This window comes from Morus notabilis, unplaced genomic scaffold (genome assembly GCF_000414095.1).
Source record: "Morus notabilis unplaced genomic scaffold, ASM41409v2 Scaffold843, whole genome shotgun sequence".
Taxonomy (NCBI): domain Eukaryota; kingdom Viridiplantae; phylum Streptophyta; class Magnoliopsida; order Rosales; family Moraceae; genus Morus; species Morus notabilis.
Window position 1 is genome coordinate 808,373 of NW_010361268.1, and position 15,894 is coordinate 824,266.

Below are 15,894 nucleotides of genomic sequence, written 5' to 3' on the forward strand. Positions count from 1 at the left end.
TATAAACCAAAACCTCAAGCCCCCACCCAAATCCGATCTCTCATCACCTCCTTAGCTAGTCGCTAGTGAGTAGTGACCAAGGAGAGAGAAAACCTCCAAAACCCTAGAAACCGCCATTGCAACTTCTCAAATTTTCTTCATATCTCCATCGTCTTCTTCGCAATCTCTGTACAAGAAGACTCGCAGCTTAACCGATCTGGAGGGGTTTATGGTGTTTAAGCTTTTACTAGATTAGGTTTCCTAAAAATGTGGAACAACGGCCAGATTGCGCCGCCGGGCACCGGTGGCTCGTCCATTCCGCCGCCGGCGGCCGCCCAACCGTCTTATACTGTGTTGCCATCTCCGGCGGAAGCCGAGGCCAAGCTCGAAGAGAAGGCCAGAAAATGGCAGCAGCTCAATTCGAAACGATACAGCGATAAGAGGAAGTTCGGGTTCGTAGAGACCCAGAAGGAAGATATGCCTCCCGAGCATGTCAGGAAGATCATTAGGTGAGCTTTGGGTTCTTTTTTGTGTTTGTTTTAGCTTTAATAGGAGGATAATTGATAAATTTTCCTATGTTGTTGCTTGATTGATGAAGTAACAATCTATAAAGAAGGAAAACCCAAGACAAGATTTCTCAAGATTTTCTTTTTTCGTTATCTGGATGAAAATTTAATCGGAATTCCATTCCATTGAAAGGAACCGCCAATGTTTTTTCGTTTGGGTTTCTCGGGGGGTTTTTTTTAACTCTGTCTATTTTGATGGATAAACTGTTGTAAGCTAACTTGTTTAAATTGACAGAGACCATGGGGACATGTCCTCGAAGAAATATCGTCATGATAAACGAGTATATCTTGGAGCGCTCAAATTTATTCCTCATGCAGTTTACAAGCTCCTTGAGAACATGCCCATGCCCTGGGAGCAGGTATCCATTATGTTTCCTTTTCATACCTTTATACAAATCTTACTTGGGATGCTATTAAATTTTTCCTTGTAGATTCAAGCTCATTTGATATAATTACGCAATAACAGGTCCGAGACGTGAAGGTTCTGTACCACATAACTGGGGCAATTACGTTTGTGAACGAGATTCCATGGGTTGTTGAACCTATATATTTGGCGCAGGTATTTGTCCTATCTTATTCTTTTTTTTTTAAATCTCTATTTGCCCCTTTTTTTTTTAAAATGCTAACCAAATACATCCTCTCTCTATATCTTTTTGCGGTGATCAATGTACTTATTCTTCAATTCTCGACAGTGGGGTACGATGTGGATCATGATGAGAAGGGAGAAGAGGGATCGTCGGCATTTCAAGAGAATGCGGTTTCCACCATTCGATGATGAGGAACCTCCTTTGGACTATGCTGACAATCTATTGGATGTTGATCCTCTGGAGCCTATTCAGTTAGAAATGGATGAAGAAGAAGATTCTGCTGTATATACTTGGTTCTACGACCATAAGCCTCTTGTTAAAACGAAGCTAATTAATGGTCCCAGTTACCGGAAATGGCATCTTTCCCTTCCAATCATGGCAACTCTTCACCGGCTTGCAGGACAGCTACTTTCGGATTTGATTGACCGCAATTATTTCTACTTATTTGACATGGAGTCCTTTTTTACAGCCAAAGCACTGAATATGTGCATACCTGGTTAGTTTCCTACTTTCTTCCTATTGTTGAAATATGGTTGCTGTGAGCTTGGAGTTTGGTAGTAAATTTATACTGATTATGAGTTGTTGCATCAGTTTTGAGCCTTACTCTATTCCATTTGTGCAGGTGGTCCAAAATTTGAGCCCTTGTACCGTGACATGGAGAAAGGTGACGAGGACTGGAATGAGTTCAATGACATTAACAAACTCATTATCCGGTCACCTCTCAGGACGGAGTATAGAATTGCATTCCCTCATCTATATAACAACAGGCCCAGGAAGGTAAAGCTTGGGGTTTACCACACTCCCATGGTTATGTACATAAAAACTGAGGATCCTGATTTACCTGCATTTTACTATGATCCATTAATACACCCAATACCCAGCACTAATAAGGATCGGCGAGAGAAGAAAGTATATGATGATGAGGACGATGATGACTTCCTTTTGCCGGAAGGGGTAGAACCATTCCTAAAAGATACGCAGCTGTACACTGACACCACAGCTGCTGGAATCTCCCTTCTGTTTGCCCCGCGCCCTTTTAACATGAGATCTGGTAGGATGCGTCGAGCAGAAGACATACCTCTCGTGTCAGAGTGGTACAAAGAGCATTGGTAAGAGTTTTTTTGTTTTGTTTTTGTTTTTGTTTTTGTTTTCTTCTCTATCTTTTCTGAAATGAAATTTACCTAGACCGCTAAGTTTGATCTGAATTTTTTTGCTGGTTGTATTTTGCAGTCCCCCTTCGTATCCGGTTAAAGTGCGGGTTAGTTATCAGAAGCTATTGAAATGTTTTGTGCTGAACGAGTTGCATCACAGGCCACCCAAGGCTCAAAAGAAGAAGCATCTATTTCGGTCTCTTCAAGCTACAAAGTTTTTTCAAACTACAGAACTTGACTGGGCTGAAGCAGGTCTTCAAGTTTGTAAGCAAGGGTATAACATGTTGAATCTCTTGATTCATCGGAAGAACTTGAATTACCTTCACCTTGATTACAATTTCAATCTGAAGCCTGTCAAAACCCTGACGACAAAAGAACGAAAGAAGTCTCGGTTTGGGAATGCTTTCCATCTTTGTCGTGAAATTTTGCGTTTGACAAAGCTTGTAGTTGATGCTAATATCCAGTTCCGGTTGGGAAATGTGGATGCCTTCCAATTGGCTGATGGCCTGCAGTATACATTTTCTCACGTGGGGCAGTTAACCGGTATGTATCGTTACAAGTACAGGCTGATGCGACAGATTAGAATGTGCAAAGATTTGAAGCACTTGATCTATTACCGGTTCAACACGGGCCCGGTTGGGAAAGGACCTGGATGTGGGTTTTGGGCACCGATGTGGAGGGTGTGGTTATTTTTTCTTCGTGGTATAGTGCCTCTTTTGGAACGGTGGTTAGGAAATCTACTTGCACGACAATTTGAAGGTCGTCACTCAAAGGGGGTGGCCAAAACTGTAACTAAGCAGCGTGTTGAGAGCCACTTTGATTTGGAGCTTCGAGCTGCTGTTATGCATGATGTTCTTGATGCCATGCCAGGTGATCATCTCTTAATATTTACATGATTTTTCCTGGCATTGACGACTTCTTCTTTCTGAATTGCTTCTCAGTATATAAATTATGTGTTCCTTTGGGTTAATATTTTGTTGTTAATCTTAAAATATTTTCTTGTAACAAAAATTTGTTGTTAATTGACAGAGGGCATTAAGCAAAATAAGGCGAGAACTATATTGCAGCATCTAAGTGAAGCCTGGCGCTGTTGGAAAGCAAATATTCCTTGGAAGGTACTGATAATATTAGGTTTCATACAAATTTCCTATGAAGAGAATGTTTAATAATATATGTATGTATATTTATTTTCTCATAACGTTGCGTAATATTTGTTTCCTTTCATAAGTTTTGTATAATATAATTTTTCTCCCTCTCACATGGCTGTTATATTTTCTCACTGTTGTAACCTGTAGGTTCCTGGTTTACCCGTTCCCATCGAGAATATGATTCTTCGCTATGTCAAGTCAAAGGCAGACTGGTGGACGAACGTCGCGCATTACAATCGTGAACGTATAAGAAGAGGTGCAACGGTTGATAAGACTGTCTGTCGAAAGAATCTTGGAAGGTTGACTCGCCTTTGGCTAAAGGCCGAACAGGTAGAAATTGTAAAACTTAATGAAGTATTCTATTCTCAAAAATATGACGTATTATGGTATATAAGTGTCATTGTGCTTTATAAGTCATCTAGTCTATATTATCAGAGGATGCCTACTTGTTTGTTACCTCCTAATAACTCTTAATTTGCAACCCACTGTAGGAGCGTCAACACAATTATTTGAAGGATGGTCCTTATGTCACTCCAGAAGAAGCAGTTGCTATCTACACGACAACTGTGCACTGGTTGGAATCGAGAAAGTTCACTCCAATTCCCTTTCCTCCCTTGTCTTACAAGCATGACACGAAGTTGCTCATCCTTGCTCTGGAGAGGCTGAAGGAATCTTACAGCGTGGCTGTAAGATTAAACCAACTTCAAAGGGAAGAGCTGGGCCTCATTGAACAAGCTTATGATAACCCACACGAGGCATTGTCACGAATTAAGCGTCATTTGCTTACCCAACGTGCCTTCAAAGAAGTAAATTTTTTTTTTTTAATGATATGACATAATTTATAATTTTGGCCTTTGGAGTTTTTGTTTGTTGTAGTAGATTATACTGACTGAGTAATTTCTTTTGGCAGGTTGGCATAGAGTTTATGGATTTATACAGTTATCTGATTCCTGTGTACGAGATTGAGCCTCTTGAGAAGATTACGGATGCATACCTTGACCAGTATTTGTGGTATGAAGGTGACAAGCGCCATCTCTTCCCAAATTGGATTAAGCCTGCAGATTCAGAGCCTCCCCCTCTCTTGGTGTATAAATGGTGTCAAGGAATAAACAATTTGCAAGGCATATGGGACACAAGTGATGGGCAGTGTGTAGTGATGCTTCAGACGAAGTTTGAGAAGTTCTTTGAGAAGATCGACTTGACAATGTTAAACAGGTAAGTATGCTTCAAATGCACATATTCAACTGCTCAGAGATCATCTTGTGACCTTCATGAAGATTTTACTAACATGTTTGTGTGATTGTGTTGTACTATTGCAGGCTTCTACGTTTGGTACTCGACCACAACATTGCTGATTATGTCACTGCCAAAAATAATGTGGTCTTGTCCTACAAGGATATGAGTCATACAAATTCTTATGGCCTTATACGTGGCCTCCAGTTTGCATCGTTTGTTGTGCAATACTATGGGCTTGTGTTGGATCTCTTGATTCTTGGGTTGACTCGAGCCAGTGAGATTGCTGGTCCCCCGCAGATGCCAAATGAGTTTATAACTTATTGGGACACTAAAGTTGAGACAAGGCATCCTATTCGGTTGTACTCCCGGTACATAGATAGGGTGCATATATTGTTCCGCTTCACTCATGAAGAGGCTCGAGAGCTTATCCAGAGATATCTTACTGAACACCCAGATCCGAACAATGAAAATATGGTTGGATATAACAACAAGAAGTGTTGGCCAAGAGATGCCAGAATGAGGCTTATGAAACATGACGGTAGGGGGTTTATTTCAATCTGCTCTTGCTTGGTATATTATAAGGGCTAGATATTATAGCAGCTATGACTTGGATCAAATTTTTATGTTTCTTCTCCTTTTCTTCATGTAATTTAATTTCATTTTTTGTTCAGTCAATCTGGGAAGGAGTGTCTTTTGGGACATGAAGAACCGTCTTCCTCGAAGCATCACAACTTTGGAGTGGGAGAACAGTTTTGTTTCTGTCTACAGCAAGGACAATCCAAACCTTCTCTTCAGCATGTATGTAGTCTATTGGATTAAGATGGCGATTTATTTCCTGTGTCGTGTTTTAGTTGTGTTAATATCATATTATTGCTAGTGACCAGAGCATCTACTATTTTTATTTTATGCCATCAACAGAAGAGTTGTATGATTTGTCTCCTTGTATCTGTAGGTGTGGGTTTGAAGTTAGGATACTTCCTAAAATAAGAATGACTCAAGAAGCATTTAGCAATACAAGAGACGGAGTTTGGAATTTGCAGAATGAACAGACAAAAGAACGAACTGCAGTTGCCTTCTTACGGGTTGATGATGAACACATGAAGGTGTTTGAGAATCGTGTCAGGCAGATTCTTATGTCTTCAGGATCAACGACATTTACAAAAATTGTCAACAAATGGAATACTGCCCTAATAGGTATTACTTCTTTTCCAGATTTTTTTGTACTATTATTATTTTAAAATCCATGATGTTACTTTGAGGTGAAGAACAGGGGAAAAAAAATTCTGGTTAGGCATTTTCCGTCTCACCCCTCGTTTACTTAATACAACATTGTGTATTATAGGGCTGATGACATACTTCCGTGAAGCAACTGTACATACCCAGGAGTTGTTGGATCTGCTGGTAAAGTGTGAGAATAAGATCCAGACCCGTATCAAGATTGGGTTAAATTCAAAAATGCCTAGCAGGTAAGTCTTTGTTTATATGAGGCACGATATTTATCATTTGGTTTGATGTTGAGAAGTTCACTGAAATGTAATATTTGGCTCTTCAGGTTTCCCCCCGTTATCTTTTACACACCGAAAGAAATTGGAGGACTTGGTATGTTATCCATGGGTCACATATTGATCCCACAGAGTGACCTAAGATACAGCCAACAGACTGATGTTGGGGTGACCCACTTTAGGAGTGGAATGAGTCATGAAGAGGACCAGCTGATTCCTAACCTCTACCGCTACATACAGGTAAATCTTTATGCCCAGGCAAGCAGATAGCTTGATCTTATTTGGTTTGGTCTCTCACCTTATTATTTTCCATGACAGCCATGGGAAAGTGAGTTCATTGATTCACAGCGTGTTTGGGCAGAATATGCATTAAAAAGGCAGGAAGCTCAGGCACAAAATAGGCGTCTGACCCTTGAAGACTTGGAAGTAAGTCTATGACATGACTTTGCTTTGTATTGTTTGAATGAAGGAATAAATTAAGCTTTTTCTGGAAATGCATTTCAAAACTATCCATTCTAATTTGGCTTGTGTTTTATTTCATTGATAGGATTCTTGGGATAGGGGAATACCACGTATAAATACACTATTTCAGAAGGATCGGCACACCCTGGCATATGATAAAGGCTGGAGGGTTCGTACAGATTTTAAGCAGTACCAAGTCCTGAAACAGAACCCTTTCTGGTGGACACATCAAAGACATGATGGAAAACTATGGAACTTGAACAACTATCGAACTGACGTCATCCAGGCTCTTGGAGGTGTTGAAGGAATTCTTGAGCATACCTTATTCAAAGGGACATAGTAAGTTTGTTATTCTCAATTATTCATGTTATTAGTCATGCCTGTGTCTTTTTGTATGTTTTTACAAATTTTCTTGATCATGTTTATTGATAATGTTTTATTTTATGTTGATATTGTGTCAAGGGAAATATATTAGGTCTAGTATGGGTTCTTTAGAGAGAGAGAGAGATGATATTGTATCAAGGGAAATATATTAGGTCTAGTATGGGTTCTTTAGAGAGAGAGAGAGAGAGAGAGGGGATGTGGGGGAAGCAAAAGATTTATGGTTTTCTTTTTTTAATGTGTTGGATATTATTAATTGTGCGAATGACTTGCATTTTGCAATTGCAGCTTTCCAACTTGGGAAGGTCTCTTCTGGGAAAAGGCATCTGGTTTTGAGGAGTCAATGAAGTATAAGAAGTTGACAAACGCACAGAGATCTGGTCTCAACCAAATTCCAAACCGTAGGTTTACTCTCTGGTGGTCACCTACAATAAATCGGGCCAATGTTTACGTTGGTTTTCAAGTGCAGTTGGATTTAACTGGAATTTTCATGCATGGGAAGATCCCAACCTTGAAGATATCATTGATCCAGATATTCCGTGCTCACTTGTGGCAGAAGATCCATGAGAGTGTTGTCATGGATCTTTGTCAGGTCTTGGATCAGGAGTTGGATGCCTTGGAAATTGAAACTGTGCAGAAGGAAACTATTCATCCAAGGAAAAGTTACAAAATGAACAGTTCTTGTGCTGATGTGCTTCTCTTTGCTGCTCATAGATGGCCGATGTCAAAACCTAGTCTTGTAGCTGAGCCAAAGGATGTTTTTGATCAAAAGGCAAGCAATAAGTACTGGATAGATGTACAGCTCCGCTGGGGAGATTATGATTCCCATGATATTGAACGTTATACTCGAGCCAAGTTCATGGATTATACAACAGACAACATGTCTATATATCCTTCCCCGACAGGTGTTCATTCACTACGTTCTCTCTCTCTCTCTCTCTCTTTTTTTCCTTCTTCTTCAGATGCTTATCTGTTGGTTTTGAGCCTATAATAATCATGGAAACTTTTCAGGTGTGATGATTGGTCTCGACTTGGCATATAACTTGCATTCTGCATTTGGCAACTGGTTTCCTGGGTCAAAACCGCTCCTTCAGCAAGCAATGAACAAAATCATGAAGGTATTTAGACTTAATAATGCGTTGTTGGTTGATTTCTTAGTGATTTCACACTTAATAATGCGTTGTTGGCTGATTTGTTAGTGATTTCACAATTAGCGATAGAAAAAAACTGATCCTTGTTTGAATTGTATATATATGCAGTCAAATCCTGCTTTATATGTGTTGAGAGAGCGCATAAGGAAAGGTTTGCAGTTATACTCATCAGAGCCTACGGAGCCATACCTGTCATCCCAGAACTACGGGGAGATCTTTAGCAATCAGATTATATGGTTTGTTGATGATACCAATGTGTATCGTGTCACAATTCACAAGACATTCGAGGGAAATCTCACTACAAAACCCATTAACGGAGCCATTTTTATATTCAATCCAAGGACTGGACAGCTGTTCTTGAAGGTTTGCTTTTTCACTCTTGTAAAGATACCGGTCTTGTCATATAGGGGTTCTGAATTTGCCCTTATAACATGATTTCTTCAGGTTATCCACACAAGTGTATGGGCAGGTCAGAAACGTCTAGGCCAGCTGGCCAAGTGGAAAACAGCAGAAGAAGTTGCTGCTCTTGTACGTTCTTTGCCGGTTGAAGAGCAGCCAAAGCAAATTATTGTAACTCGTAAAGGAATGCTTGATCCTTTGGAGGTTCACTTGCTAGATTTTCCCAACATTGTTATAAAAGGAAGTGAGCTGCAACTCCCATTCCAAGCTTGTTTGAAAATTGAGAAATTTGGTGATCTTATATTAAAGGCGACTGAACCACAGATGGTTCTTTTCAACATTTATGATGACTGGCTGAAGAGTATTTCTTCATACACTGCATTCTCCAGACTTATTCTGATCTTACGAGCACTTCATGTGAACAATGAGAAGGCAAAGATGTTACTGAAGCCTGACAAATCGATTGTTACAGAGCCACACCACATATGGCCATCTCTCACAGACGATCAATGGATGAAGGTATCTGCACTTTTTTTAAATTGTTTTGTTTGGTTAAAAGTCCCTTTTAACTGATTTATTTGTTTTTGTTCATTGGTTAAAGTCCCTTTTTACTGAATGTATATGTTCATGCAATAGGTGCTTAACTTCAGATTTTATCACTCTTGTTTTTTCCAAAAATTAAAAATTTTCTTTTATCTGTTCGATCAATAAGTAACTAAGTATCCATATGTTTTATTCTTTCCTTTTTTTCTTTTTTAAAAAAATCTACTGCTTAAAGTCCATTATCTTTGGTGCGTGCTGCTTGTCCTTTTATATTTTATTCATTCTTCAGGTTAAATATGCTGATGTTTTGCATAATACAGGTTGAAGTTGCTCTAAGGGATCTCATACTGTCAGATTATGCCAAGAAGAATAATGTGAATACTTCAGCCCTGACCCAATCAGAGATTCGTGATATCATTCTTGGTGCTGAAATTACCCCACCTTCTCAACAAAGACAACAGATAGCGGAGATTGAGAAACAGGTAAATAATTCATTTGTTGTTGCTATTGTGAACTAAGATTGGTCTGAACAAGCGATAATAACTGATAAAACTCTTCAGTTGTTGACTCATAAAAATTTTGGTTTGATCAGGCGAAGGAAGCAAGTCAGCTGACAGCAGTCACGACGCGGACAACAAATGTGCACGGTGATGAACTAATTGTCACCACCACAAGTCCGTATGAGCAATCTGCTTTTGGATCAAAAACTGATTGGCGTGTCAGAGCAATATCAGCTACAAATCTTTATCTTCGTGTCAATCATATTTATGTAAATTCGGAGGATATAAAGGTAGGTCTATGTTTTTGAGCATCAAATATTGAGTTTGATGACCATTTATGTTCTCTCTTCTATTTGCTGACTTTTGAGCTCAAAATGTTTCAGGAAACGGGGTACACGTATATTATGCCAAAGAACATCCTGAAAAAGTTCATTTGCATAGCAGATCTCCGCACTCAAATTGCTGGGTATTTGTATGGTATAAGCCCACCTGACAATCCCCAGGTCAAGGAAATTCGATGTATTGCCATGCCTCCGCAGTGGGGTACTCACCAGCAAGTTCACCTTCCATCTCAACTTCCAGAGCACGATTTCCTCAATGATTTGGAGCCTTTGGGATGGATGCACACACAGCCAAATGAACTTCCTCAGCTCTCTCCACAGGTCTGTCTTTTCTGTTTTATTGAGTTTCGAACTTTAAAGCTATTGTCGTCACCGTTTCTTGTGTGATTTAGAAAAGAATAACCTCTTTTGTTTCTCTTGTTTTGCAGGATCTTACTAGCCATGCTAAGGTCCTAGAGAACAACAAGCAATGGGATGGCGAGAAGTGCATCATTCTGACTTGCAGTTTCACGCCAGGTTCCTGTTCGCTAACCGCCTACAAGCTTACACCATCCGGTTATGAGTGGGGACGTGTCAACAAGGACACTGGAAGCAATCCTCACGGGTACCTTCCAACTCATTATGAGAAAGTTCAGATGCTTCTCAGTGACCGCTTCCTCGGCTTTTACATGGTGAGGCTGCCTATCTTATCTTTGAACTACTATTGTACTTATTGGTCAAATATGCTATTCCCAGTTGATAAGGGGCCAAGTAAAGCTAACGTCATTATTTCGGTGCTTGTTTTTCAGATCCCAGATAATGGTCCTTGGAACTATAACTTCATGGGCGTAAAACATACGCCCAGCATGAAGTATGGGGTCAAGCTTGGCACACCACGGGAATACTATAACGAGGATCACAGGCCGACCCATTTCCTTGAATTCAGCAACTTGGAAGAGGGTGAAACAGCTGAGGGAGATCGTGAGGATGCATTCTCGTGAAGACTTTAGTATTGTCCTTTCAAATTTTGAACTTTGATCTTAATAATTCTATTAGAGACTTGTAACCCCCTTTGTAGAATTACATCCAAAAGCAAAGGAAACTAGGCCGTAAACCGGCAACACAATTGACAATACATATTTGTTGTAGTAATGCGTGTGGCTACGACATGTTCGGCCTATTTGTAAAGCACTAAAGCGTGTTGTAGCTCTTTAGATTTGCGACTTTGTCAGATATTTGTAAATATATGCTGTAGAAGCAAATTTTATTACGTTGCCGTAGCGTATGCCATTGTATCCTTTCACTCTGCTTTTCAAAAATAATTGTCGTCTCAAATTTTTCTCAACATGATTTTCTCATAAAAAGATGTTTGAGCTGTCGCAAATGAGTTCCAACCATAAAGCGTGTTGAAATTAAACTTATTTGCACGTGTCTTTACACGTTTTCTTGTAAATCTTTTTTTTTTTGTTTTGCTCTTCCATTTTTCAAAGATGGCCGACTATGAAAGCTCATTTTCTCCCTTTCCTTGCTGGAACTCTGAAAAGAAACACCGGCCATTCAAAGAGAAGAAAAAAAAATGAAAACAAAAGGAGAAGGAAACACCAGCTGCATATATGTTACGAATAACAAAAAAAATATAACTGGAAAGATTCCCATGCTCTATTCTAAGTCATACCTGTTAAAAGTTTCCTTATTGGCATGTTGTCCCACTCAAAATGTAGGTCTTAACATTACGTCCAAAGGAAATGGCACCGACGCTACAAAATTTGTCGGTGCTGAGAAAAATAATTTAATTTCATTAGCTACGTCTTCATATTCTGTGTGGTGTAGAAACTTGAATTAGAGACATTTAGACCCGTTCATTTCACCTATTCGAGTTTAAAATTTAAGTTCTATTATAATAAAAAAATCTCAAAAACAGTCACATCTAACTTTTTTACTACAATAAAAAACTCACATAAATCACATCTCAATTCAAATTAAAAACTTGAATCAGCAAACTAAACGAGCTCTTAAAATTTTGATTTCATCACAAACTTTATAAGACGAGATTCATAGGTGACATACGACAACAGACGATGTGGTGAATGGTCTAACATCTAAATACAATTACGTCACAGCCATTTCTGTCGTATGAAAGAGAAATGACGATTAGACTATAGGAACAGTTCTTGCCATTCACATATTCAGAAACAAACAGAGAAAAGGAAATAAATGGAAAAAAAAAATGCAAAGAGAAAAAAGATATACGCACACAGTATTCACAGCACTCAAAAAAAAAAAAAAATGCCTTTTAGAGCAAGAACTGCTACAATATCCCTGGCGTTTTTGTGTAAATTGACAGCCAGGGTCTGCCTTGCTCCAAGGAATGAAAACACAAAATATCAAATGTCCAAATTCTGCACCTAAATGTTCCTCACAGTTGTTCAGCAACTCCAGGCCCAGCTTCCTCCTTTAACTCCTCTTTTGAACTCTTTTCCTCCGAGATGGAATCTGAGATCTCTTCCATAGCAGCGCCATTCTTATGATCTGCGGGCTGTGGGTTCTTAAATAGTTCATCATCTTCTAGTTTGGCTAGTTTCTCTTTTGATTCTCCCTTTAGCAGTTCCACCACCTCAAGCATGGTAGGTCTTTTCTCCGGCCGAGAATGCGCGCAGAGGAGTCCAACAAGGATGACTCTTTTCAGCTCATCTTCCACGTAGCTCCCGTTCAGCTTGGGATCCGCTAATTCTTCGAATTTCTTCTCGCAAGCAAGGGGCAGAGCCCAATCACTGATTGTGCGTTTCAGTGTCGCACTCAGCTTCTCAATGGGTTTCCTCCCGCTGGCAAGCTCCAGCAGGAGAATGCCAAAGCTGTAGACGTCACAACTCTCTGATGCCTTCCCTAACATGGCGTATTCAGGTGCAAGGTAGCCAAGGGTCCCCTTAACTCTCGTGGTGACATGAGTCGCGCCGTCAGGGATTAGCTTTGCAAATCCGAAATCAGCAACTTGGGCCACGAAATTTGAGTCTAGCAGAACATTGCTAGCTTTTATGTCTCTATGTATTATATGTGGGGTAGAGTGGTGGTGGAGATACCTGGATCAATCAAATTAAGAGGTTAACTATGTGTAATTGTTACATTAGGGGATAGAAATATGAGTTCAGAACTTACGCAATCCCCTCCGCGGAGCCAATTACAATGTTCATCCGTCTGTTCCAATCGAGTTGGCATTCGGCTGAGTGTTGGCCATGAAGATGAGAAAGCAAGCTCAAATTCGGCATGTAGTCATACACAATCAAGCGCTCTTGTCCTTCAGCACAATATCCACGTAAACTCAGCAAATTCTTGTGACGAACTCGTGCCAAGATCTCAACCTCAACAGAAAATTCCATGTCTGCTTTATTGCTCCAGACCTTTAACCTTTTAGCAGCAATCTGCACATACATGTCATATCCAGTCAGTATTTTATCCAATTCTTATAAAAAAACGAGATCAGTAAAATATGAGCAACTGAACAACCATTAGTCAGATGAATTATTAGGAGCTCGGATCAATCCAACTAATAAATGTATCTTCTATTTTAAAGCTCACCGAGTTTCAATTCCAAATACTAACATTACCGTTTCTGGCTTGCATAGCATGTGGCCAGGACTGCCAATATCTAATTTGTATAGCTAAACGTACTAAAATCTAATACTAACCGTTCGGCAATAAATTGGTTGTTTGCTTACAAAAGATGGGTGTAAAATTAGGCAATCTCAGTGAAACATGATCCAGGACAAGATAAATATGAATCATGTAACAATTATCCCATTTGCACTGATTGACTTTAACACTAAAGCTCTCATAGAAGTGTCATGTCATATTATGTCGTTCATAATTTTAGTAGTCACTTCTCTAGACAATCTGACAGATTTCACCCATGCATTTGCAGCACACAAATATCCAAGAAAGATCTCTGATTGAACCAACCAGTTTTGTCAATCCTCATCATCAAGTTAAACAAGAATTCGGAACTAGGAAACTACTTCAAAACCAAAAGCATAAAAAAGTCACAGCAATTCTTTTGTCCTTCGCAGAACAAGCTATTTACTACCATTAGGAAACCACATAATGGCATATTATTCAACAAATATTGGATTTCATTCATTAGAAACATACAAAAAAGAAAAATTGCATTTGGTAATTACTTGTGATCCATCCCAAAGCTGACCCCAGTAAACACTGCCAAATCCGCCTTCTCCGAGTTTGTTGTCATAATTGAAATTGTTTGTAGCAGCATGTAGTTCCTTCAAGGAAAAGACCCTCCACGTTGGCTGTTTCTTCCCACGATCTTTTCTGCAACATCAAATTTTATTGAAACCAAAAAGGCCGTGACTATGGGGATCAATAGCTCTTGAAACTGATGAAATCAACTTAAAATGCTACACTGGACTTTAAATGTGAAGCAGCTGCTAACAATTGTCATACATTGTAATTAGAAAATTGATAGAAATATGAGCAAAATGAAGAACATGGTTACCTTAAGACTGAATTACATGCACATCTAAACAATCAGGGGCCCTTTTGGTTCATAGGTTTGAACAGCAAAGTTTAAACAAAAATTTAAATTTTATGAGAGAAAACACTATAGTTAAAGATTTGAACAGTAATTCAAACCTATGAAACAAACGGAAACTCAATTCACTGATCTGTTGTGTCTTTTTTTTTTTTAGGGCATCATTTATTCTTCTCTTTTCTTTCCCATTTCTTAGTAGCCAACAAGAAGACTACAAGATAGTTATCTTACAGACACCCATATCCATGTACTTCTCTCTTAAATCTGAGCTAAATCCATAATTTCAAATCACAATTTTAAAAAAATCAACCTTGAACCATTCCTTCAAGTTATTTTTTATTTTTTTTTATTTTTTTCCTTTCAATCACCAGAAGAAAACCAATATTTTTTTTTCATAGGTTGTCCCAGAATTTTCGGCTAAAACCAGAACTTAAAAGTGTCTCCCTTTTCTATTTATCACCCAAACAATACAATACCAGAATAATTCTGTAATACCCAGATTAAGCTATCACTCAAACAAGCTATCGAATTACTGAACAAACGAAAACAAGCAAACACAGAATAATCAAAACCCAAGAAAAGTTTACAAACAGCTCTGGAATAAACAAAAAATAAAATAAATTTAACAAGCATACCGATCTGAGCCTCTTCCACAACAGAAGATGAAAGCCATGACAAAAATCACCCGACCAATCAAAACCCACTTCCTCCTCGGTCACTCCGAAACCAAATCAGCTACTAATAATACTTATCTACTGTTTATACATATCTCTTTTTAATAATTTCGTACTTTCTTAGCTTGTTGGACTTGGACCTGAAGATGACAAGAGACTGCGCATAAAAGCTTGGAATATGAAGAAGAGATAGAAGGTGAGAACATTTCTTTCTTTTCTGGATATGGGTTTATTGAGATTTTGGGTTTGGTGGGCAAAAGCTAGAGTTTCTTCTGGCGAATGTAAACACTACCCAGATGGGATTTTGCGGAGACAAATTTGTCTTGAGCAAAAGTCTTGCACTTTTCCTTCTCCAAGCAACTTCCTTTCTTCCTTTTTCTTTTCTTTATTTTTTAAGGGTTTTTTTTTTTCTTTTTTCTTTTTCTCTAAGCTTGTTTTTTTTTTTTTTGTCCAGCTGTGTTCAATTTTCAAAATAATACAGATGGGGCCAAATTATAATTTTATCTTTTTGCCATTACCAGATCGCCTAAAGCTATTGCAATTATTTTATTTATTTTGTGGTTTTCTTGTGGGGATAATGAACAAGTTTGGGTCCCTTTTGTTTGTTTGCTTCTATTTAGGAGTAAGTTGCAACTGAATTTCAAACATTTTAAGAATAGGCTAATAAGTTTTGAAATTCAAAAAAAGCGGGCATGCAAGTATCTACGGTTGTGACTTGTGAGACACCCTTATTCATTTTATAACTCAAGTTACAA

General features: G+C 38.8%; 2 protein-coding genes across 2 annotated transcripts; one reads left to right on the top strand and one right to left on the bottom strand.

Moving 5' to 3' along the window:
- Positions 1-45: 45 nt before the first annotated feature.
- On the top strand, positions 46-11,244 carry LOC21408442 (pre-mRNA-processing-splicing factor 8A). Its single transcript, XM_010098909.2, has 26 exons — positions 46-488; positions 781-904; positions 1,012-1,104; positions 1,238-1,628; positions 1,755-2,241; positions 2,363-3,153; positions 3,313-3,398; positions 3,579-3,761; positions 3,923-4,237; positions 4,342-4,646; positions 4,751-5,205; positions 5,339-5,465; positions 5,620-5,861; positions 6,010-6,133; positions 6,220-6,409; positions 6,488-6,595; positions 6,717-6,970; positions 7,301-7,917; positions 8,024-8,130; positions 8,272-8,526; positions 8,608-9,081; positions 9,426-9,587; positions 9,698-9,895; positions 9,989-10,267; positions 10,375-10,617; positions 10,735-11,244. The coding sequence occupies exons 1-26, from the start codon at positions 247-249 to the stop codon at positions 10,924-10,926; spliced, it is 7,044 nt and encodes a 2,347-aa protein (XP_010097211.1). The 5' UTR covers positions 46-246; the 3' UTR covers positions 10,927-11,244.
- An 838-nt stretch (positions 11,245-12,082) lies between these two features.
- Positions 12,083-15,514, bottom strand: LOC21408443 (PTI1-like tyrosine-protein kinase At3g15890). Its single transcript, XM_010098910.2, has 4 exons — positions 15,101-15,514; positions 14,098-14,245; positions 13,079-13,341; positions 12,083-13,002 (listed from the first exon to the last, which is right to left on the bottom strand). Exons 1-4 carry the CDS (start codon positions 15,136-15,138, stop codon positions 12,342-12,344), a joined length of 1,110 nt encoding a protein of 369 aa, XP_010097212.1. The 5' UTR covers positions 15,139-15,514; the 3' UTR covers positions 12,083-12,341.
- Positions 15,515-15,894: the final 380 nt, after the last annotated feature.